Source organism: Vicugna pacos, chromosome 23 (genome assembly GCF_048564905.1).
Source record: "Vicugna pacos chromosome 23, VicPac4, whole genome shotgun sequence".
Classification (NCBI taxonomy): Eukaryota; Metazoa; Chordata; class Mammalia; order Artiodactyla; family Camelidae; genus Vicugna; species Vicugna pacos.
In genome coordinates, this window is record NC_133009.1 from 19,390,002 (window position 1) to 19,416,592 (window position 26,591).

Sequence of the window (26,591 nt, forward strand, 5' to 3'; positions counted from 1 at the left end):
TATTTTTATTAATAGTGGAAAAATAACAAAGGTAATAAATACTGAAAACTTACCACTTTCTAAATTATTATGGTTTAGGCTTATTTATGCTCTGGAGATGATTTTTGTCCCCTGTATGATGAGTGTACCATGCGGTGATGGCGCATTTGTGCATCTCTTCCCAACTCTGCCTTGAGTAATGTTAGATTGGTGCCTTGAAATGGGCTGTGGTGGGGATATTTGCACAGTGGCTCCTCTGAGCTCTTCCTGGGTCACTGTGTCTTCCAGCCAGGACACTCTTCTTAACAGGAGCTCTTTGCTTCTTTGGTTTGATTTTACTCTACTTACAAGCTAGTAAGTTAGCCTGTTACTGTCTCATGGATGTTGGCACAGATGTGAGACTCCTGGGTCAGCAACAAAGGACCTTATTTAAATATGGTTAAAAATTTCTCAGAGTGGCTCAAGGGGGAATTATGTTGCTGACACAACACAATGTAATTCTAATATTCTCTTTAGGTGTATTTCTTCTCAGTCTGACTCATTGTGGCATCTATTCCCTAGAGAAGTCTTACCCAAAAGGAGTATTACACATACAGTTAAACATTTTCTAGTAACCATATTTTTAAAAAGTAAAAGATAAACAGGTAAAATTAATTTTAACAATGTTTTATTTAACCCAGTATATCTGAAATATTATGATTTCAACATGTAATCAATTTTAGAATTATTAATGAGATAGTTTATACTTTTTTCATACTAAGTTTTTGAAACCCATGTGTTTTTCACTTACAGCCCATTTCAATCTAGACTAGTCACATTTCCAGTGCTCCATAGCCAGATGGAGGTAGTGGCTGCTATATTGCACAGCAGAGGCCTGGAATTTCTCTTTTTTCCCCCATCTCACCTGAAATTTCTAACCTGCAAGGGCTTTCAGTCTCTTCCCCTCCTCCCTTTCTGACCTTCCCTTTGTTTCTGTGAGGTAAGGCAGTCTTTCTTCTTGTCCTTCTGAGCCTAGAGTTGAAGCTCTTCTCTGATTTGCATAACAGAAGGCCTGGAAGGTTACAGAGGAGAAAAATCTGTGAATACTTGCCAAATCATATTTTTTGTCCCTGCCTCATTAACTCTTTGTTCTAATGTATGCAATAGCCAGTCCAGTTACATTAACGTATTACTACATTGATGTTAGCCAGTTTCATGGGTCATATTCAGAGGCTTCTTGAAAGTATAATCTCCTAAAATGTTTTTAGTTTCTAGTAACAGCACCATGTTCAGATCCTGCCCCAGTGAGGGATATGGGCATGAAACGCAGTGCAGATGTGTAGACACTAAGGTGCTCGGGGAGGTATGAAATAGAACTGACATGAGGACATTACGTGTTTAGTTGGCCTTCAGATCAATCAGTGAACATTAAGAATTCTATCTGCCTTAGTTATGGACTTTAGGTTTTCCTCTTAAGTTGATACTCATCCTGCACTCTCCTTAAGTGAAGAACTTAAGAATCCTTATTTAAAATGATTTCTCAGTAAAATAGGGAGTAAATACAACACCACCAATAATATCTAGAATGGTGTAAAAAAAGTTAAATGTTCTATTTAAGTGAATATTTGTGAAATTAGCATTCAAAATATTACAAATTTTTAATCATTTTAAGTGGAAATATTTAATTATCTATTACCAATCCTTTTCTTAGTATCCAGAGAGTACTGAATATCATTTATACTTTTTTTAGGTTATTTGTTGAATTGAATTACATTACTAAGTTGCATTACATTACATATTTATTGAGTGGCTACTCCGCCAAGAGCTGTGCTTGGCAGAGATCATATTATTTGACCTTTAGAGTGCTTCCAGCCCAGTTCTGAGTATTTCAAGGAAGACACTGTTTTACCTACCAGGTAGGCTCATGCACACGGAGGTTAACCTGCCCAGTCTAGCAAGTTGGAGGGCTGGGATTTGAACCCTAGCAGTCTGACACTAGAAGTCCGACTTTTAGGTACTCTGCCACTAATGTAGACTCCATAAGCCTATAAGGTGGACTTTACCATCCACATTTTACAGATGTGGAAACTGAAAAACTCAGAAGAGTTAACTAGCACTTAAAATCAGTAAGTGGATGGCATTTCTTTTTCTTACTCCCCCTCCTTTCTTTTCCTTTTTTAGAACTTTTTGATTTTGGCCCAGGCAAGTCTTGCACTTGCCAGTCAGTGCAAACACTTCTTTCTTCTCTCTTTGGTTCACTTCTCTGCCTTTTCCTTTCCTCAGAAAGTATCTTCCATCCTCATGAGGCAATACTTATTGAGTGACTGTGTTTGCTATGCTGCACCTGCTCTGAAATAGTTTAGAGAAACATAGCATTTGCCTTTTCAGAGTTTATATTCTAAAACTATTGACTGCTTTTCTCCCCAGAGAGATCGGGACAATTATCAGGTCATTAGGATGCTGCCCTAGTGAAGGAGAGCTGCACGATCTGATTGCAGAGGTAAGTAGGGCTAAGAAAGTTTCATTCAGCAGACTCTTTGTGTAGCTCCAGCTTCTTGTAATTAAAAAAGAAATCCTTACCAAAAACAAAAAATGCCTTAAACTACTAAATGTGCCCAGTGAAGACATTAGGACAGCTATGTAAATTTGCCAGTCAACAGGATCTGCAAGGATTAATATCAGATCTTTAAGAAATGGCTGTGACCAAGTAATGTAGTAGATCAAGGAAGGACTTCACTTTAGATGTATAGTCTTTATAATTAGTTGAAGAAAGGCCAGTAGACACGGGACTGACTGACAAATAAGGATTTTTAAGTTCTTCACTTAAGGAGTCTGCAGGATGAGTATCAATTTAAGAAAATGCAGAAAGAGCATTGTGTAGAAAGAATATTGACAGATGAAAAGTAACTGATAGAACAGCTACATAAAATATCAGTAAAGTTATAAAGATATGAACCACACCATCAACTACTTTGACCTAACTGGTATTTGTAGAACACCACATCCAACAACCACAAAATACATGTTCTTTCCAAGTGTACATGGAATGTTCAGTAAGAGATTAAGTGCTGGGCTTTAAAACAAGTCTCAATAGATTTTTTAAAATTGAAATCATACAGGATATATTCTCTGATACAAAAAAAAAGAATTAAATTAGAGATCAATTGAGAATAAGATCACTAGGAAATCTTCAAATACTTGAAATTAAGAAAATACTTCTAAATAATTCATGAACTGAAGAAGAAATCACAGGGGGAATCAGAAAATATTTTACCCTGAACGTTAATGAAGATACATGTGAAACTGTATGGAATGCAGGTAAAGCAGCATATAGAGAAAAATTTACTATTTTAAATGTTTATATTAGGAAAGGCAAAAGATCTAAAATTAATTACCTAAATTCTCATATTAAGAAGCTAGAAAAAGAAGAGCAACATAAACCCAATATAAATAGAAGGAAGAAAATTATAAAGAGCAGAAATCAGCGAAATAGAAAATGGACAGTAAAACCAAAATACTAAACCAAAATACTGGTCTAAAACCAAAATTCTGGTCTTTTCAAATATAAATGGTAAACTTCTAGCTAAGGAGATCAAGACAAATTACCAGTATCAAGATTAAGGGAGAGGTTATCATTATCCTTCAGACATTTTAAAAGGATAATAAAGAAACATTATGAACAATACTATGCCAATAAATCTGGCAACTTAGATGAAATGGATAAATTCCCCGAGAGAAAGAAACTACCAAAACTGACCCAGGAAAAACTAGAGAATTTGAGTAGCCCCATATCAATTATCAAAATTAAATCTATAATTTAAAAATTTCCCACAAAGAAAACTAGAGATTCATATGACTTTGCTGGTTAATTTTCTCAAACATTTATGGAAGAAGTAGTACCAGTTCTATACAAAAATCTTTCTGAAAATATAGGAAAGAACACTTTCCAAATAATTTTTTTTATTGAAGTATAGGTGATTTACAATGTTGTGTTAGTTTCTGGTGTACAGGAAAGTGATCCAGAATATATATATTCCTTTTCATTATAGTTTATTACAATATTTTGAATATTGGTCCCTGTGCTATACAATAGGACCTTGTTGTTTATCTATTTTATATATAGTAGTTTGTATCTGCTAATCCCAAACTTCTAATTTTTTTCTCCCCTACCCCTTTGGTAACCATAAATATGTTTTCAATGTCTGAATCTGTTTCTGTTTTGTAAAGAAGTTTATTTGTATCATTATTTTAGATTCCACATGTAAGTGATATCATGGTGATATTTGTCTTTCTCTGCCTGATTTCATTTAGTGTGATAATCTCTAGGTCCATCCATGGTGCTGCAAATGGCATTATTTCATTCTTTTTTATGGCTGAGTAGTATTCCATTGTATATATATACCACGATCATCTTTATCCAGTCATCTGTTGATGGACATTTAGGTTGCTTCAATGTCTTAGCTATTGTACATAGTGCTGCTATGAACATTGGGGTGCACATATCTTTTCAAATTGGAGTTTTCTCTGGATATATGTCCAGGAGTGGGATTGCTAGGTCATATGGTAACTCTTAATTTTTAGGTGTTGTTTTTTTTTTTAACACCTTGATTGTGGTATAATTCCTGTACAGTAAACTATACATATCTCAGATGTACAATTTGATGAATTTTGATAGATGTCTATTTTTAGTTTTTTAAGGAATCTCCATGCTGATCTCCATAGTGGCTGCACCAGTTTATATTCCCACCAACAATATAGGAGTGTTCCCTTTTCTCCACAGCCTCTCCAGCATTTATTATTTGTAAACTTTTTGATCATGGCCATGGTATGAGGTGATACTTCACTGTAGTTTTAAGTTGCATTTCTCTAGTAATGAGTGATACTGAGCATCTTTTCATGTGCCTAATGTACATCTGTATGTCTTCATTGGAGAAATGTCTGTTTGAGTCTTCTGCCCATTTTTTGATTGGGTTGGTTTTTTTCGTTGTTGTTATTGAGTTGTATGAGCTGTTCGTATATTCTGAAAACTAAGCCCTTGTCAGTTGCATCATTTGCAAATATTTTCTCCCATTCCATAGGTTGTCTTTTCATTTTGTTTATAGTTTCCGTTGCTGGCAAAAGCTTATAAGTATAAGTATAAATTACAAGCCTTATAAGTCCCATTTTGTTTATTTTTGCCTTTTTTCTATTGTCTTTCTATTGTAGACTGACATCTAGAAAAACATTGCTACAATTCATGTCAGAGAATAGTTTCCCTGTGTTCTCTTCTAGATTTATAGTGTCCTGTCTTATGTTTAAGCCTTTAAGCCATTTTGAGTTTATTTTTGTGTATGGTGTGAAGGAGTGTTCTAACTTCATTGATTTACGTGCAGCTTTCCAGTTTTCCCAGCACCACTTGCTGAAGAGGCTATCTTTTCTCCATTGTATATTCTTGCCTCCTTTGTTGAAGATCAGTTGACCATAGGTGTGTGGATTCCAACTCATTTTTTGAGGCTAGTATTACTCTGATACTGAAATAAGACAATTATATTACAAAGAAAAGAAACTATGAATCTTGTTAATGTAGATGTGGAAAATCCTTAATAAAATTTTACCAAATCCCTTTCAACAATATGTTAAAAAGGATAATATATCATGAGCAAATGGGGTTTATCCCAGGAATTTAAGGTTGGCTTTATATCAATCAATAGTACTTTACTGTATTAACAGAACAAAGGAGATAAACCATATGATCATTTCAATAAATGTAGAAAAAGCATTGACAAAAGTAAGTACTCACTAAAGATTAAAATGCCCAACAAACTAAGAATAAAAGGAAACTTCTCAACTTGACTAAGTGTATCTACAAAAAACCTAAGGCTAATGTATTACTCCCTGGTGAAAGCTCATTGCTTTCTACCTGAAATCATGAATGCCTGTGTTTATCACTCCTATTCATCATTGTATTCGAAGTCCTAGCCAGTGCAATGAGGCAAGAAACAATAATAAAAGATACACTGTCTGGAAAAGAAAAAGTAAAACTCTCTGTATGTTAAACAACGTGATTGTTCATGTAGAAAATCATAAGAAATTTACCAAAAAGCTATTAGAACCAGTACATGAATTTAGCCTGGTCATAGGCTACAAAGTCAACATACAGAATTAATTGTATTTCTATAAACTAGAAATTAACAATTAGAAAAATGAAATTGAGTAAACAGTTCTATATACAGTAGCATAAAAAGTGAACTAATGAATAAATTTAACAAAAGATAAGTGATACATACTTTAAAAATAGCAAACATTGTATAGGGAAATTAAGATCTAAATAAAAGGTAGATATACATGTTTGTGAATTGGAAAGCTCAATATTTTTAAGATGGCAGTTTTTCTCAGATTGATCTATAGATTCAATACATTTTCAACCAAATCAGAGCAAGCTTTTTTGAAGAAATTTACAAGCTGATTCTAAAATTTGAATGGAAAAGTAAAGGACCTAGAACAAATGAAATAATTTTGACAAGAAAGGGCAAAGTTGGCTTTATACCACCTGATTGCAAGATTTACTATGAAGCTGCAATAATCAAGACAGTGTGATATTTGTGTACTGATACATGTATAGATCAATGAAATGGTCTAGAGAATCCAGAAGTAGAACCACACTTACATCTTTGACAAAAGTGCCAAGGTAGTTCAATGAAGAATGGATAATCATTTCAGTAAATAATGTTGGAGCAAAGGAGCATCTGAATAGAAAGAAAACAAACTTCAACACTCTTACTCCATACACAAAAGTTAACTTGAAATGGGTCATAGAGCTGAACATGAGAACTAAAACTATAAAACTTCTAGGAGAAAACATAGAGAAGACTAGGACATTCAGTTAGCAAAGATTTCTTAGATCAGACACAAAAAAGTGTGAACCATAAAAGAAAAACAGTGATTAATTTCATCAGAATTAAAAATTGTTGCCCATCAAGTGACAGAGTGAAAAAACAAAACAAAAAATAAGTACAAGTCACAGATTGGGGGAAGATATTTAAAAAGTAATTTATCTGATATTGTATCCAAAATATATGAATGTCTGTTTCAACTAATATTAAGAAAGCAATCAACCTAATTTTTAAAATAGCCAAAGACTGAAGTAGACATTTCATAAAAGAAAATGTATGAATGGCCAGTAAGCACATAAAAGATGATGAACATCTCTAGTTGTTGGGGACAATGAGATGCCACTACACATCCACATTCTAGGCTAAAATTTGAAAGTATGAACATGTTAAATGCTGGCAAACTTGAACTTTTACACATTGTTGGTAGAAATGCAAAATGTTACAATCACTTTGGAAAACAGCTTGTCAGTGTCTTAAATAATATACACTTATTATACAACCTAGCAATCCCAACTGTAATTATTTACCCCAGAAAAATGAAAATATATGTCCACACAAAGACTTACAAACAAATGTTCATGATAGCGCTAATCATAGTAGCCAAAAAACTGAAAACAACTTAAATGTCCATCAGCTGGGGAATGGATAAATAAAAAGTACTATGGACTACTGCTTTACTCAGCAATAAAAAGGTACAAAATAGTGATACACACACAACAGGGATGAACCTCAACAAGAGTATGTTAAGTGAAGGAAGTCAAGCAAAAGACTGTATTGTGTGATTTCACGTACGTGAAATTGTAGGAAAGGCAAAACTCTGGTGTCAAAATGACTAGTTGTTGCCAGGAGTTAGAGGAGAGAATGCATCTAAGTGCAAAGGAGTTAACTTTGTAATCAAAGACATCTTCTGTATCTTGATTGTGGTGGGGGTGGTGATGATCTGATGATAATATTGCCAAAACTAATTCAAACCAACACTTTGAAATGAGTAAACTTTATTGCATGTAAATTATACCTCAGTAACACAGGAGGAAAACATAAGAAAGGAATATTATGAACGACTTTTTGCTACTTCTTCAGTCAGTGGGTTCCGGGTATGAAAAGTAACTGAGGTTTAGAAATTAAGCAGAGGTCATGACTTTTGAGGGGGGTGACCATCCTTAGCCCTCTGTTCCTCCATTCTTGCCTTATTTTGATTTTTTAAAACATTTTTTTATTGAGTTATAGTCATTTTACAATGTTGTGTCAAATTCCAGTGTAGAGCACAATTTTTCAGTTATATGGGAACATACATATTTTCATTGTAACATTTTTTTTTTGTTGTCCCCTTTTTTGATTTTAGATGTTAAACAGAATCCTTATTAGCTACTGGTCTGTTTTGCCCCTAAGCATATCATGTTCTCTGTTTATCTCTGTAATTTCTCTTGCCTCCCTCTCTAGCCTTACTGGTCGTTATATGCGGCCTCTTAGCTTCTGTGCTCAAACAGCTCTGCCTGACTCCTATTACTTGGGCATAAGGGTGGTTCCATGGTTATTAATAAGCCCAAATCCTTGTGTGCCTGTTCTAGTCAGCCGTGGCTCACAGAGGAGAACCATCACAGAACTCCTTAGTGATGCCACTACCTTTCTCATAGCACATTCTTGATGTCCTTGGTGAGCAGGGCATCCTCTGAGCCTGCCTGTGGGACATAATCCTCTAGTCGGTTTTTTGATTCATAATCTGTCCATTCCAGCCCTCCCCTTTTATCAGTTTGGCTTTTTCACTCCACTCAGTACTGATTATTACTTGTTCCAGGTATCTAACAACCACCGTAGCAGCAAGTGTGCCCCATCTTCTGTTGTCTTTGCCAAGGTATTTGATTCTGCATCCTGAGGAAGTACCCAAAGTCAATGATTTTTTGCATATTCTGTCATATAATGCAGCCTCCTTCATCAAGCACTCTGACCAATCTCAGGGTCACTCCCCTTGCACCTTCTAGTTCATGCTGGCTAATTCCTTTTGCTGTTTCGGAATAGAGTCTCTTTCCCCCTTTATCAGACCCAGCACTTCCCCAGCCAGGTTATTCTAGAATTTAACCCAAGTGTTCAGTTTCCTTGCTAGGCGAGGAGGTGAGGGCAGTTCCGGGGGGGGGGGGCACTGTTGCTGTGTTGTCAGGGAGAGTGTTCTGCGGGACAGCACAGGAGTTGTGTCCTGCTAGGTATGGGTGGGTCCAGCCCACAGTGTCCAGAGCATCTGACCAGCCAGTGCCCTCAGGGACCCCACCTGAGTGCCTCCACCCCATGCTTCAGTGTGCCGGGTTGTTGGACTTAAATACTCGTCTTGGCTGTGCAGTCAGTCCTGATGTTCATAGCTTCTATCTGAAGGACGTCAAACTATGTCCTACAGACCAGGTCCTCCCCACAGCCTGTTTTTTACTGCCTGTGAGCTAAGGATGGTTTTTACATTTTTAAAGGGTTATAAAAATAAACAAAGAAGAATGTACAATGAAGATTTTATATGCCCTTCAGAGCCTGACATATTTACTACCTCAGCCTTTATAGAAGTTTGTCACGCCAGTTTTACATGTTACCTAAGCGAGTCTGCTCTTTTACTGAAGTTGATAGGGGCTTCTTTGTAAGCTATCAAAGAGGCCCTCTGGCTCCCACATCTGGTGCTGCTTGACTACAGGCCCTCAGTTTCTCATGATTCCTCTTCAGGGCATCAACACCACTTAAAGCCAAATTTGCTGCTTTGTAGGCATTACTTCCCCCCACCCCCCATCTTTCAAATGCTTGAATCATAGCACCTGCAAGGGCATTCCTTTTCACTAGGATTTTCCCAGATCACCTCCAGTTAAATCTTTAGCAGGGGACTGCCAGAGATGATCTGTGTCCCAAATACTGCTTAGCACGAGCATCCTTTTTGCCTCCTTGACAGGGAGTGAACCTGTCTCAGAACTCCATCTTACTACCTGTTGTCTCAGATCACTCCTGACACCACTTGTGATATACTTTGGGTACTCTGAGAAGCAAACACTAGGCATTAGATGTTGAAGAGATTTATTGGGGAAGACACCTGTGAAGGGAAATCAGTCGGGAGGCTTGGAGAGCCATCAGAATGCAACACAGGTTTGACCCCTGTCAAAGAGTGAGAGGAAGGAAGGAAGGAATGAAGGTTGGGTGGGAAAAGCCTTGGACTTCAGCACTTCTAGAAGGAAAGGCAGTGGGGAGGTCTCACTCCAGATCTGCCCATCAGAGGAGCCCCCTTCTTGGAATGGGACTTACTTAGTATCCCTTCCACACTCTGATACTGGCTGGGAGCAGCCCATGAGAAGTGTGGCTTGGCTCAAACACAATGGTTAGGGTCATCATTCAGTTATGGTTACTGCAGCCGGGGATCTAAGAGGCACATTTTCATAGCTGCCATCACTGTCATCAGAAAAGCTGTAATGTGAACCAGGTGTTAAATGTCCAGTAGAATGCATCAAAGAGAGTTGGCTGCTTCGCGTTTTCTGTCTCTAAGCTCATCAGGGCCTACGTCTAACTTTGAGGATTGTATCAAAGAATAAAACTACTCAGGGATGAAATGAAGGTCCTCATCAGGTCCAAGCAGTGGGTCATGGAAGAGTGAGGAGAAACTTTACCAGTAAGATAGGTCAGTGATAGGTCAGAACTGGGCCAGGCTTATCCTAGAATTCAGTCCTTGGGTAAAAAGATGATACAGTGGCACGGGAGATCATGCTAATGTAGTCCTCAACATATCTATCTCTGCAGTCAAACAGCCTTGGTGTAGAACTGGTGACCTCTGTCTGGTGCACAGCTGTCATTCTGGGATCTCTGTGATTTTCCTGGGAACCTTTGTTTTCCCTCTTCTGAGTTAGATTTCTTTGTGTCCCAAGTTTTCCTGCTTCCGGTTCCTTTAGGATTTTGGCACATTATTCAGTGGCTTCCTGAAGGTAAAATGTTTGAGACCTTGGAGGTAAAATGTTTGAGACCTTGGATGTCTGAAGTTAACTATGGTAGTCTTTGGCTGGGTAGAGAATTCTACATTCAAGTCTTTAAGAATTTTGAAGATATCTCTCCTTGTTATTTTGCTCTGGTTATGCTACTGAGATAGTGCAATTCCATTCTGATTTCCATCCTTTGTATGTAAACTCTCCCTCCCCTGCCCCCTGCTCTCTGGAAGTCTGGAGAATCTTCTTTTGTCTTCAGTGTTTGAAATGTCACAGTGATTTACCTTGGTGTGGATCCATTTTCATCAAAGTGTTAGGTACTTAGTGAGACTTTCAGATTGGCAGCTTACATCCTTTGGTTCCAAGAAATTTAATGATTTCTAACTGTCCACTCTTTTTCTTTGCTTTGTCTTTCAAGCACCACTTATTCATTGTATGCCTCCAGACTACTAGTTTTCTTATTTTTCACTCTTTTATTTTCCATCTCTGTTTTTTTGTTTTGGTTCTATTCTCTGGCAGATTTCTTAAACTTTCTCTTACAATGTATTTACTGAGTTTATCATTTATGTTCTGTTTTTAGTTTCTAGCTTGTTTTTGTTCTTTGTTTCTTTCTGAATAGCATCCTGTTCTTGTTTCCTACATCTAAAGATATTAATGATAGTTTGACATTTCCTTATCTTTGCATAATCCTATGTTGAATAAACCTTGAGTGTCAAGCTCATAACAAACACACGTGTGGAGCTTGTCAGCTTTAAACTACATCTTTGGGTAATATGGGAATCACTAACATCAGAGTCTTTGAGAATTTTCTCTTGTGCGGGTTTGATTCCCCAGGAATGAGTCTTCCCATCTGCCTGGGAGACAGAAGCTGGATTTAGACACCTTCTGTTTATCCTCTGCAAAATAGAAATCTCTAGACTCTTGCAGGGATGGGGAGAGACAGTCACCCTATGGGAGAAACTGAGAGATGATTTAATGCTTTAGTTTTCAAACAGCTTGCCCTAGAGCCCCTAATTTTAGTTCCTTTTCCCTTCATCTCAATTTCCAGAATTAACTGGTGCTTGAGAATTTCTTACCCACTGCTGGCTGGGGGTTCAGTTTTTTGGGTCTAATAGATCATTGTCACTTATTCATCTGCTTTCCAGCTTCCAAACTTTTATTGTTCTTGAATCCTTTCTTTTTCTCCCTACCTCTCAGTAGGTTTATGATTATTTAAAAAATAATTCCTTTACTGCAATTTTAATGAGGTTTGAAAGAGAAAGTGAAGTTAGATGCATATGTGCAATTTACTTTCTTAACCCATAATTCCACTGGTATTTGATAACCATTCAATAGAAAATAGCAGCAATAATCCAGAGAAAAGTAGCATACATCCAGATCATTAAATAATGTTTTGAAAGAGATCATTACGAAATGTTAGGACTAGAACACTGGACAATTGTAGCATGTATGATATAATACAAACTTTGGATTGTAGTAAGTAAGCACCTTTAAATATTAAGGGTAACTACAAAAAGAATACCCTAACTCTGAGGTTGCCAACTCACTTAGAAGAAAAATCCAAAGTACTTTTACTTTTTATAGCTTAAAAGACCCTAGGTGCCGCATGCTGATCATTTCCTACCATTGCTCTTGCTTACATACTGGTTTCCTTGCTGTTGTGGGTGATGGTAAATATACTTATAGTCATTCTTTGTTCTTGCTCTTACTTCTACTCTGGGATGCTCTATATCCAAGTACACACAGTACTTAGTGACCTTGTGTGTTAGATCTGGGCCAGAGTGAGTCTTCATGTGGCAAGAAAGGATCTTGGAGATGATGTTGGCATTCTAAACTGCCCCGTGTTTCATGTGTGTCTGGTGAATCTGTTCCTGAAAGTTTGATACTATGTAAGATCTCTGATTCTGGTAAGTCTGATTTGAGAATCCATCGCTTTGTGTTTTTTTCAGTAGTATTCAACACAGTCTAAAATTAATCTACTTATGTGTCTGTCTCTCCTCTCTAAAACATAAGCTTCTTGAAGGCACAAGGTGTATCTGTTTTGTTCACCATTGCATCCTTAGCACCTAGAATGATCTGACATACTGGTTCAAGAACCTTCTCTACTGTTTCCTATAGGCCTGAGCAATATTCTGGTTGTAATTATGTTTTTTACACTTTTCTCTTCTGCCTCTTATACTTAACATAGCTTAACACAATTATTAGACTCTACTTGCAGGACCTAGTACCAGAATAATAGCAAATGTGGAAATTTAGACTTCCAAAGAACTTAAGAGCTACTTGAGAGAAGAGTTTTATAATAGGTCTGATTCATGTGCTTAAAAATCCAAGGTTACAGTAATAAAAGTTACTAAAAACTATTGTGAGCTGGTACTCATTCATTCAACAAATAGTAATTGAGCATTGGTACTGTGTGTCAGGTACCAAGGTTAGAGGCAGAGGAAAACTGAAAAAGTCCCATCTTAATTTGGCTTAAGATAGTTCTGAATACTTTAACAATTGTGAACATCAGAATTTTAAGTACATGGACATTTAAGTATTTGAGATTGTATTTGATTCTATTCATTTAGCTGAATGGAGAGACTCATCCACAAATAAATGTCCAGTAATATTTTGTATATCTGTGGTGAGTGATTTAATGTTACATTAATACTGGTGAGAAGACTTTATGATGTCAAAGTGTGATAGATACTCCCCGGTAACCAGTTAAAATAATGTGATGCAATGTGATGATCCTGCTTAGTCATTTTCTACGTTTTTCATCTTGGATGAAAATATCATACCATACCTGACATACCACAAGCCCCCAAGATCCCAAATCACAGTTTCTCATTATTTTTAATTGGTTAAGTATCTTCAGAATTATTTTCTCTTTGAAACTTTAGAAGTGGCTCTTTAGTTAGTGGAACGGGATCTGCATAATACACATAATTGTGAAGTGTGGATATCTGTCCGCCTAGACCTGACCTACACCATTCTCATCAGATGAGCCCTGAGATGTCACATCATTCAGAATCTGACTGTACCAAGCTTCTCAGAGATTGAGAAAGGGTAGGGGTAATTGTTTTTTATTTTGAAGTTCTTGGGGTTGTGAAATATTTTTATCTGTTATTTTTCCTACACATCCTTGAATTGGGGAAGGTGGGAGAATGGATTAGATCGGCTTTAATTTGTGTTAATGTTCAATGATGGAGTTAAAGAATTGTAGACCTGGAGGTACTTTGGTGATTCATGGCCACCAGCCATTACTTGTGAATGGAAAAAGGTATACTTGAAGGTTGGGGAGAGTTGAGGGGAATGTTTTATACAAAGACTACACTGAAAGTATTGCTTATTTGTAGTTGGAAGAAAAATAGCAAATGGTACTAAAGCAGTGATCAACAGCATGAAAATGACCCAGGGAAATCTGTAAAAATGGTTCTTCCTTTCTTACATAAACATTTAATATTTATAAATAAATATGTTTCATAACTTTATGTAGAACACAACCATGACAATAGACTAATAAGTTTTTATTTCAGAAATTTTATTGTATAAGTAATATTCACATTACAGAAAAATTTTAAATAAACATAAAAAATTCTTTCTGATAATCCATCACTTTTTAAATTTGAATGTTGACCAATGTTTTGTAACCATATCCCTGTATATTTCTGTCCTTTTTAAAAAAAATTGGAATGTAGTTGATGTACAATATTATGTTAGTTTCAAGTGTACTACGTAATGATTAGACATTTGCATACATTATGAAATGGTCACCATGATAGGTCTAATGACCATCTGTCCCTGCACAAAGTTACTACAATATAATTATAATAACCATATTCCATAATATTCCATAAATACCATATTCATTGTGCTGTATATTACATCCCCATGGCTTATTTATTTTATAGTTGGACCTAGGGTTCAGAACTCTCACTCCTATGGGAGAACTTCTGCAATATAATTATTGTTTCTGGGTTGCCTACTTGGCGATATGGGACTTGATTATAGTGTGAGTCTGCCTCACCTTCCCGTCTCATTGTGGTTCCTTCTTTATGTTTTTAGCTGTAGAAGATCTTTTCTGGGTAGATTCCAGCCTTTTTCATCAATGGTTGTTCTGCAGATAGTTTTCTATTTCTTCCTGATTCAGTCTTGGGAGATTGTATATTTCTAGGAATTTATCCATTTTTTTCTAGATGGTCTATTTTATTGATGTATAATTGGAATCTCTTATGAGCCTTTGTATTTCTGTGTTGTCAGTTGTAACTGCTTTTCATTTCTGATTTTCTTACTTTGGGCCTTCTCTTTTTTTCTTGATGAGTCTGGCGAAAGGTTTATTAATTTAGTGTATCTTTTCAAAGAACCAGCTCCTAGTTTTATTTATCTTTTCTATGTTTTTTAGTCTCTGTTTCATTTATTTCTGCTCTCATCTTTATGGTTTATTTCCTTCTGCTAACTTTGTGTTTTGTTTGTTCTTCTTTTTCTAGTTCCTCTAGGTGTAAGGTTAGATTGAGATTTTTCTTCTTTTCCTAAAAGTAGGCTTGTATTGATGTAAACTTCCCTCTTAGAACTGCTTTTGCCCATAGGTTTTGGATTGTTGTGTTTCCTTCATTTGTCTCCAGGTATTTTTTGGTTTCCTCTGACTTCTTCAAGGAAATTGGTTGTCTAGTAGCATATGTTTAGCTTTCAAATGTTTGTGTTTTTTACAGTTTTTTTCTTGTGGTTGATATCTAGTCTCATACTGTTATGATTGGAAAAGATGCTTGATAGGATTTCAGTCTTCTTAAATTTATTGAGAATTGTTTTGTGGCCTGTCGTGTGATCTGTCTCGGAGAATGTTCCATGTGTGCTTGAAAGGAGTGTGTATTCTGCTGCTTTTGGATGGAGTGCTCTATATATATCAATTAAGTCCATTTGCTCTAATGTGTCATTTAAGGCCAGTGTTTCCTTATTGATTTTCTGTCTACATGATCTGTACGTTGATGTAAGTGTGATGTTAGAGTCCCCTACTGTTACTGTGTTACTGTCGATTTCTCCCTTTATGTCCGTTAATATTTGCTTTATGTATTTAAGTGCTCCTGTATTGGGTGCATATTTATTTACAGTTTTTACATCTTCTTGTTGGGTTGATCCTCTTATCATTATGTAATGTCTTTCTTTGTCTCTTGTTACAATATCTTCATTCAGCCTAATTCTTTTTGTTTATTTCTATGTATTGGGTAGGTCAGTGTTACTTCCTGATCTTGGAGAAGTAGACTTATGTAGGAGCCAGCAGCGCACTTCCCTCTGGTCACCAGAGCTATATGCCCCCTATGTGGACTGTGTTTACCCTTCTGTAGTGGAAGGGCTGACTACTGTGGGCATGCTGATAGGCGTGGCTGGTCCCCAGCCCAGGTGGTGCCCTGCCTTGTACAGTGGCTATGGTCCTGGGAGGGTGGGGTAGACTTCCTTTGTGGTTGGCTGCACAGCCTGGTGAAGGGAGGCAACTGCTTTGGGTCCACAGGATGGCAAGACTGGGTCCACCTGCAGCTGTCTGTATGGCCTGGGTGGGCAGGGGCTGCTGCCAGCTTACTGGTGGGTAGATAAGCCCCCAGCACTAATATGTTAGGGGGAGGATTCCAGAATGTTGCTTGCCAGTGCTGGTGTAGAAGCAGCTCCCCAAAATGGCTACCACCAGTGTCTTCATCCCTGGGAGATGCAGTTGCCTTCTGCCTCTCTGGGAGGTTCTCCCAAGATTAGCAAGTGGGTCTGACACAGGCTCCTTTTACACTACTGCCTCTCTGCTAGGACTCAGAGCAAGTGAGATTTTGTCTGTGCCCTTTAGGAATAGGAGTCTCTCTTTCCTGCAGCCCTCCAACTCTCCTATACACTTGTCAGATGTTCTGGGGACTGATCTTCCAGTGCAGAACCACTGAGCTGGGGAGCCTGATGTGGGGCTCGGCCCCCTTACTCCCTGGGGAGGACCTCTGCAGTTGTGATTATCCTTCTGTTTGTGGGCTGCCTGTCTGGGGGTGTGAACCCTGACAATACCACATCTCTGCCCCTCCTACCTGTCTTGCTGTGGTTCCTTCTTTTTATCTATAGTTGTAGAAAATCTTTTCTGCTAGTCTTCAGTTCATTTTCATAGTGAGTTGCTTTGTAAGTAGTTGTAATTTTGGTGTGCCTGTGGGAAGATGTGAGCTAAGGGTCTTCCTACTCTGCTATGTTGGCCACGCCCACAATCCATCACCTTAATATAATCATCATTGTGTTTTAGTGCACTTCCTTCTGTATTATTTTCCTGTACATGTTTTTAACATGACAGTAATCTTATGGTTCAATTCAGTATGTATAATTCTGAACTTTGCTTTTTTCCCCCTAATTATACCACAACCATTTTCCATGTTATTACAAAGATTTCATTATTTCAAAAATACATGCTGATTAAAATTGGACAAGAAAACGGTAGGGGAGTGATCTCTCTTGTATCCATCACTCAAACACAACCAGAATATTTTACCTTTTTCAATATTCCATCAAAATGATTTTTCCATACTGTTATCTAATTTTTAAAAACTAACATTTTAAGAAGAAGATCCTGTCATACACTGCAACATGGATGAACCTTGAATATATTATGCTATGTGAAAATGGTAGTCACAAGAAAGATAAGTACTGCATGTGTCCACTTACACGAAGCATCTAAAGTAGTCAAACTCTTAGAAATTGAAAGTGTGTTGTTGAAGATACACTGAGAGTTTGAATAAAATTGCTTTATAAAATATAAAAATAGTGATAGTTTTAAATTAACATGTTGTTATAAGTGTGATTTAAAACATATCAGTGGATCTAATAAATGTTATACAATATTCAGATGTTTGTTGTGCTAACCAAATCTTAACCAAATCTCAACCCAGGATAGACCTTTTCCTCCAAACTTATTGCAACATAGTTTTATGCTATTGCTTTTGGTATAAATGGGAATAAGAATACCTTATTGGGGACCATTGCTTCAACACTTATGGCCTCTGTCAAATAGGAGAGGGCTGTACTGGAGTTAGGGAGGACCACTCAGTGCCTAGGCAGAGAGAAACTGAAACTGAAGGGTGTGAAACAATTAGTGCAGCTGGAGCCCCTTACCCGCCACCCCCATCCCAGAGGATAAAGGGGAAGTTTACGGCTTAACAGCCACTGACTCCCCCATCACTTCCAAGTTGTAGAAAGTCACAGTTGGAAGGGACTTTTTTTGATTACATGGTTTAGTCACTTGTTGATTCTTAGACTCTCCAATGGTCCAGCCAAAAGGTGATTCATTCTTTTTTTGATCCTTCCAGTAGTAAGAAAGGGACTTATAACCCCAAAGAATTATATAGCCTAATTTTTCACAAGCACATCTAGAATGTTTGGAGTAAAACTTTTTCTTAAGTAGGTAGGTCTAAGATTTTTCCTTTGTAAAGATAATATTTTTGGGAAAAGCCAATGAATTTTTTTGTTTATTCTACCCAAAGTAGAGAAATATTTTTAAAAATTGTATTCATGTTTCAGTTTTGAAACATGATTTATGTCAGTTTGTATATGTGGTGTTCAATTCTAACTTGAAGTATCTCATGGTTTTTATATTTTTTACTACAAGTAGTTTAAAAAATTCATATGTATATCTTGTTTGGTGACCTGGAACTAGATGAAATGTAGGTGCTTTATAAACCATCTTAACTACTGGTATTATCTTGATTTGTGAAGCATGAAATAGTTCAATTTATTGACTGATTGTTATATCACTGGGGAGAAATGAATTATCGCTGTGTTTTATTGCACCCATCCTGTGAGTTCAGCATTAAAATAAATAATGCTTTAATGAGAAAAGAGATGGCCTGATGATTTCACTGTGGGGAGAAAGAACTCTGGGCTGTGATCCCATCAGAACACCTGACCAACTCTGAGGACGAAGACAGGCACTTTACCTCCCTGTGTCCAAATTTCCTCAGATGCAAAACAGATCAAGAAAATTGACTTTGAGGGGAGGGTATAGCTCAGTGGTAGAGTGCATGCTTAGCATGGGTTTAATCCCCAGTACCTCCTCTAAAAAATAAATAAATCTAATTACATCCCCCTAATCCCACAAAATAAAATAATTAACTAATATAATGACAAATAAATAAAATATTTTTAAAAGGACTGGTTTAAAAAGTTGACTTTTACTGAAATAGAGTAAGAAACAGTATTTGCCTCATGCTTTGAGTCTTAGAGAAATGTTGTTTAAAAAAAACCCCACAGTATTTACATATATGTTGAGACCACTCCATATTGAGGAAGAGGATGCAGAGAGACTATGGAATGTCTGAAGGCACAGCGGTAGCCTTGTGGAGGGGGGCCTCTTTGTGTGCCAAGGAAGCAGTGCTGTTTCTTCAGGTGGCCTACTCCACTGTAGTTCTTTGGAGAAGGAGAAGCCAGGTGTATAAGGTCTTCCAGGCGAACATCTGCTGGCACACTGTTAAGGTGAATTCTCTGTAAATGATAATTGACACCTAAGCCAGAGGATCATCCTGCACAAAGAGGTTTTATTTCCTTTGCATTTGTAAATGCTGCCAAGGTTGCTTTCTAATTATTACCTCATTTTCAGCACATTAACCTTTCCCTTAGATGAAACAAACTAGGTTATACCTTACTTGGTCTCATTCATGTTTGCAGTAACAGGACACATTTGGTTTGTTTGTCTTTGTCTTTTGAAGAGGAGGGAAGCATTTGGTGGCTGTCCCTCTCCCTCTACTATCGGTGCAAAGAGGCATGAGGGCAATAGGAGAAGTGGAGGCATCACTGCTGCTATTCCACTACTCTGTCCTCTAGGTGGGGGTCCAGGGGCAAGGGATAAGGTCTTAGCCTAGTAATTTAATACACTCTCGCCATATTCCATGTGGCATTTTACAGCTATGAGACATGATCAGACTTCTGCAAAAACAGGTCCATATGGTGGATAAAGGAGGATGTGTCAAGAATTTTAGCAACAGAGATGGATTTTTTTAGGACGAAGTGTCATTGCATGATATAGAGCCAGAAGTATGCATACTATTGATAACAATAATAATTATAATAATTCAAGGTTCACAAAGCACCTTTATGTTAGATCTCATGTAACCTTCACAGCAACCATGTAAGGTAGTTATTACTGTCCTCCCCATATTACAAATGTGGATGCTGGGAGATGAGTTTTAATTAGAGTATTTTAAACTATCCTTGGTCTAACATGGTGAATATATTTTTCTATGGGAAGACAACATCCTTTTTTCTTTTTTAAAGAACCTAACTACTACAGAAGTCAAATGGATTTTTTCAGTATGACTTTGCTCCAAGTGAAGAAATGTCAATGCTAGTCTTTTCAAACATGTCTACTATAATTTAGGGAATGTTTCTTGAATTTATTTCATTATAAGTTCGTTAATTTTATTTTCTCCTGGAGAAAGTAGGTCTGGCTACATCATATTCTATCAACTCTGTAAAATCAGTTCTGAATTTTGAATATCTGCTTTCCTAATCTCCCATTGATAAGTGTAGGGACTTACGCTTCATGATAGTGATTCAAAGAATTTGGATTAAAATGTACCATACATATTTAGGCTATATACACATGTATATATATACATACACGTGTGTGTGTGTGTATGTGTGTGTGTATATAAATAGTTTGCTAGAGCTGCTGTAACAAAGTACAATAAACAGTGCTTAAACAGCAGAAATTTATTGTCTCGTAGTTCTGGAGGTCAGAAGTACAGAATCAAGGTATTGGCAGGGTTGATTCCTTTTGTTAGCTATGAGGGAAGGATCTATTCCATGCCATTGTCCTTGGCTTGTAGATGACTTGTCTTTATGTTCACACAGCATTCTCCCTGAGTGCATGTCTGTGTGTCCAAATATCTCCTTTTCATAAAGACACCAGTCATATTGGATTAGGGCCAACTCTGATGACCTCATTTTAACTTGATTACCTTGGTAAATACTTTCTCTCCCATTAAATCACATTCTGAGGTACTAGGGGTTAGGACTCCAACATATGAATTTTGGGGGAATGCAACTCAACTGATATCTCTCTCTATACCTATATATGTATATGTGTGTGTATATATTTACACATATATAATATACTATGAAGTATGGTTTTAATATTTGATTTATTTCTATTAAGACTTAAAGGAGTTTTAATATGTGATGTAAAGATTCATTAAGCCATCATTGCATAACATTTCTAGAAAGTAGTGTTTTTGTCCTATCTTACTTATGGCCTCATAAAGCTAACTAGTTTGTCCTGCACCAGAGATAATAGAACCATCTCATATCCTCCACTCCCCCCACCCATTTCCAGATTGCCAGAAGTGGTATTCTGCCCTCTGCCTGTTGTTTCTCTTTTATGATAGAGCAATATACCATATTCTCAAAATACCTTTTATAAAAATCAATGGAATCCAAATAAAGCATGGAGTTTAGTGAGTAATAATGTATCAGTATTGGTTCATTAGTTGTGACAATGAGCCATCTATAGTTGTACCACAGTCATGTAAGGGTTAACAATTAGAGGAAACTGGACGAAGTGGGGTATATAGGAACTCTACTAGCTTTGTAACTATTCTGTAAATCTAAAACTATTCTAAAATAGATTTATTTAAATAATATACAATTTTAAATAATCTAGTGTCTGGTATATATTATACAGTTCACTAATGCTGTATTTAGAAATATCGTATTATATTGTTTTTATGCCATTGCTTATACATCTTTTAATACAAAAGAATGCATTAGATGTGGCCTCTAGAGGACAGTGTTGGGTCATAGATTTTCACGACCCGCCCAAGTTAAAGATGGACTTAGATATTTTTCTTCTTACTTTTTAACCACAAGCCCTCTGTTTGTTCATTATCCCTCTTTTTTTAAAAAAAAAAAGTCAAGGAAAATGTATGTCTATTCTGTCCTGATTCATTGGCGATCTGCTTTAACTCACTACTTTTGTGCAGTTTTGGCACTACACAGATCTGTCAGGCCAGAATGATCTGCAGAGTTTTCACCTATGTTCACAGTACCAGGGGCTTGTGGAAGTTGTGTGTGTGTTGTGGGGGGAGGGAGTGAAGGGGTAGGAATTTTGAGGCACATATGTATGTGTGTTTGTGAATTCTCACATGATGGGGAGAGTGCTATAGGGTTAAACTCCCTTTGAAAAAACAAAAAACAGTTTGTAGATTGAAGAGGATGCTCATAAAATAAGAGGAGTTTTGATTTCCAAGGTCAAAACTGTTTGCTCTGCAGTAGTTTGTTGGGGGTGGCAGAAAAGGGAATCAAACCATTGCTCTGGCTTCTGGAGCAGATTTCTGGACTAATCAGAATAGAAACTCAACCTTTTAATTTAAAAATTATCCTTCTAAAGGCAGTCTCTTGAGATTGACATTTTTAAGAGGCTCCTGGAGTCGGGAGTTAGAGTGCTACTCAAGCACATCAGAGCCATATGAACATTAATTTGCAAAACGCTTGTCTTGGATTTAAAGGCAGCTGAAAACCATTGTTCATGTATAGATGGGCTCAGAAATTCTGAAACACATCATTCTGTCATTATGTGGATGACATTTTTTGCTGACAGTAGAGTCCAAGGGCTCCACTCATACTGGGTGAGAACCTCGTATAAACATTAAAAAATAGTTGTCATTTGATGACAGTGTGTTCCACTTAGCAGCAACCTATAGATTTCTTACTTTTTGCTCAAAGAATAAATCTTTTAAAATCTCCACTGTTGAATTGGGATATGTGAGCCTTTTAATAGGATTTTTGAAAGGGAGTGGAAAATTTACAGCTCCTCATAAATAGCCTGACATGAAAGTTAAAATCAATAGCGTATTGTTCAGCCATCCCATCAAAGGTGAACCTTACAGGCATGAGTCTTTCTTATTCTCATCTAACAGTGCTAGGGACCAAAGATTCTTTCTGAGGTGTAGTCTTCTCTTAATTAGTGGTGGTATAACAATGTTCCACAGACCACCTAGTTACTTAATAAATATTACAATGATTTGATATGTATTTTGGTCCTCAAGCTAATGATTGGTCCCCTAACCTGGTTTCTTATCCAGTGCTCCTTATCTCAGGGAAAAGCATCACTGCATTGCATTTGTGCAAGTCAGAATCCGGAGAGTTGTCCCTGACTCCTCTTTTTTTCTTATCCTTGCCCATAATAGATGCAGCAACCAGGTCTGACTGGTTTTACTTCTTAAATATTTCCTGTAACCATCCACTTCTCTCTCCATGACCACCCCTCCAATCCAAGCCTTTATCTTACCTGCTTAGACTACTGCGGAAGTCGCCTCACCCGCAACCAGTGTGATCTTTCAGACACACATCTATGAGACCTTCAGTGATTTCCCATTGGTCTTAGGATAACAACCAAAGTCACTTTCATGGATGATAATGCCCTGCACGGCCTGGCCCCTGTTTCTCTCTCCAGCCTCATCTGAAAACATTCTCCTCTTTGCTCTCTATTCTCCAGCATCCTGGCCTCTAAGACCCTCCAGCAGGCTCTTAGAGCACGCATTTTCATCTACTTGGGAGTGTCCTCACTGCTGTCTTTGTCTAATTGCCTTCTACTCATCCTTTAGAAATCAACCTGAGTGTGATTTCCTCATGAATGCCTTTCCTGATGATCTGGCCTACAAGTTTCCTTTATTCTGTGCTCTAGTAGACCCCTGCTCCTTTACTTTAGTGTGCTTACGTAAACTTAGAATTAGGCATTCATCTTTGTTGTTTTTTGAATTACTATTTGAATCCATTACCAGAATATAAACTCTATGAGCAGGGACCATGCCCAATTATGCTCATTAGCAAATGCCCAGCACTTGGCACAGTGCTTGGAAAAAGTAGTTGCTCAATACATTTGTTGAATGAATAAGTGGCTGTTATCTGTTGAATGTTTAGGTAGAGGAAGAAGAACCCACTGGATACATTCGGTATGAAAAATTTCTTCCAGTGATGACTGAAGTTCTACTGGAAAGAAGGTAAGAACGTAAATGCAATTGTTAAGGTAAAGTAATGATTAGAATCACATTAATTTCAAAATACTTGTCTTTTTCACTTTGTATGTTATATGCAACCAATGTTTATCTTTGGATAACTTCCTTCTAATTTTTCTCTACACTTCTGAACTGCTGGTTGGTATGTTCTCAGAAATATCAACCACTTCAATATTAATCTAATAAGCAAAGTGTAATTAAAGGGCAGATAAGCTACAAAAAGCATAAATCAACATTCTTATCATTTTCTGTTTTGAATTATCGATGATAAATAAGAATTAACTCCAATTATTTTTCTAGAGAAAGTGTAGCATTAGCTTACCATAATTGGTTTACTGTAGAAATTTTATTTCCAAATAAATTGATTTCCAGAATGATGAAAAAAGCTAATAGATAACATCAAGCATGCCAGTGATTTTTAACTGAGTATTCCCTGTGGGTGGGGAGTGCTTTTAACTTTATTATCTAGAAACCCAAAAATATTTCAGTGAGGGAAGTATCATTATCCTAGAATGTTAGCAGCTTTTAAAAAATGTGATCATTTGTTATGTAGACTGAGCTAAGTACTGTGAGATTTAATCCTTTTATTGCATAATTAGATACAGACCAATTCCAGAAGATATCCTTCTTCGAGCTTTTGAGGTATGTAAGCTCCAGGTTTTACATATATTTATATGAAAAATTCATTAAGTAGATTTTATTCACTAAACAAAAATATAATTTCAATCTTTCCTTTCCCCCTAGGTATTAGATCCAGCTAAACGTGGGTTTCTTTCTAAGGAAGAACTGATCAAGTATATGACTGAAGAAGGTGAGAGTGATTTACTACTTATAGCAGTGACTTTTTAAAGTGATTAATAATTTAAAAACAGTTATGTAAAAATTCTAGGGGATACTTTAAAATCCATCATTCCAGTTAAAAGGAGTCAGTTACTATTATTATTTTGGTTTTGGGGTGGTTTCTGTTTCATGGGGGGAAAAGTGGACAAACAGTAGGTTAAGGGGAGATGGATTATTGCCTTATAGGATTTTGTAAAGTATAATGATACTTCTGTAAATTGAAGTCATTCTATTCCCTTATAGGGTGTTTCCAGAGTGAAAAGTATGCCACCTGGAAAACATGAACTATCAATTACTATAAGTCAGTGCGTGTTACTAGATTGAAGATTCAGGAGTCTATCAAAATTCCTTCTTTAAAGAACTTTTCAGTTGGTGAAGTTAGGGATAATACAGCCTCAAATGAATATGAATTCACATAAAATGTTTCAGTTTTTTATGCTAATGGTACCATTTGCTTTGTACTTGAACTGTACACACACACACACACACACACACACAAATTATACGTAGTACCTGTACACCTATATATGCCAACATATTTCCTTTAGAAATTCTCTTTTCCTAGGCTGATGTGCAAATTTGTTTTCCCTGAATGTCAGTAGCCCAGTGGACATTCCCTTGAAACCGTTCTCATGTTGATCACCTCCCCTCTTCCCATATAAAGTTAGAGTTCTGTCTCTGTTCAGTTCAGTAGTTCACAGATGAATCCTGAATGATTCAGAGTTGCTAATCACTTGAGACAGAATCAGAAGTGCAAGTAATTTTGAGTAGGGAAGACTAAGACAGCATTTCCATGTGCCGCTAGTTTGACCATTTTGACTTGATCCATCATTAGGTGAGAATACAGGAGGTGAGAGTAAGGAACTCATGATGTTGTTAAAATTATCTTAGGGATTAACTTTGATGAGAATATTATGACTTTTAAAACATTGGCTTCTTAATCCTAAGGATTAATTTAAGGGAGGTAAATCCTATATTATATTAGGCAATATGAATTTAGTTAAAAAGGCCAAAATAGTTCAATGTCGTTAGTATGATGCACCTACTGTGTGCAGGTGAGGGATACTAAGTGCATTGAGAGGTAATGATACTAAAATCTGCTCCCTTTCTCAAGGATATTATAGTCTTACTGGAGGAAATAGAACTAACTTATAAGACAATTCAAAATAGAAGACAGTAGAAAAAAGCTTGTATCAGAAGATCCGTGTGGGCTGGACCAGCCTGGAAAGCTTGGTCTGGGAAGACAGAAGAGATTTCTTAAGATAGTGGAGTTTATGGGTGAGTTACTGAGAGCAGGAGTAAAATCCTACGCATTATGCCACCTCCACACATAGTAAGTCTCAGCGAATGTTTGTTGAATTAATGAATGAGTCAGTAGATGAATGTAGAATGGGTGAAGGGGCTGAAGAGAGGGAGACAGAGACTGACAAAAAGTATGAACAACAACGGGGAGGGAGGAATGAGCATGATGTTTCAGGAGCCTGTGAAGAGAGAGAGCCCAGAGGGTCTTGTTGGCAAACAGTAGAAAATGAACGTAAGCAGATTTACTGGGACTAGATTGTGGAGGCCTGGGCTCAGGGGTTTAGAACTCATCCTGTGGGCAGTGGAGAAGCATTGTAGGGTTTTGAGCAGATGAGTCACATGATGTAAGAGGGATTGTGGGAGCTTAGTCTGGTGCTGGTGGGTTTGTTAGATGAGTGAGAAAGAGATTGGACTGGGGAGACTAATCAGGAGACTATTTCAGCATTTTGAAGGTACCCTAATAAGGGCTTTATCTGGCAGGGACAATGGGAATGGAAAGAAGAGATTGAGATAATAGGACTGTCTACAGTGGATCCACAGGTCATGAAGAATAACAGAGTGCAGGGGGCAAAGGTGCGAGCTGAGTCAAATGTAGGAAGGCTTTGGCCTGGACGATGGGTATTGTGGAAATGCCACTACTGAACTAGGGAATCAGAAACAGACTAGAGGATACAGAGACCAATGCAGCT

At 37.1% G+C, this 26,591-nt stretch overlaps 1 protein-coding gene across 2 annotated transcripts in view; it reads left to right on the plus strand.

Annotated features, from left to right (window-relative positions):
- The window catches only part of DRC8 (dynein regulatory complex subunit 8), a 68,510-nt gene that overhangs the window by 37,517 nt on the left and 4,402 nt on the right, over positions 1–26,591 (plus strand). For both annotated transcript variants that reach the window (XM_072948622.1, XM_031690079.2), the window contains exons 3-6: positions 2,386–2,458; positions 23,666–23,745; positions 24,360–24,402; positions 24,505–24,571. In XM_072948622.1, the coding sequence (XP_072804723.1) occupies positions 2,386–2,458; positions 23,666–23,745; positions 24,360–24,402; positions 24,505–24,571 (263 nt within the window). The remainder of the gene's footprint in view (positions 1–2,385; positions 2,459–23,665; positions 23,746–24,359; positions 24,403–24,504; positions 24,572–26,591) is intronic.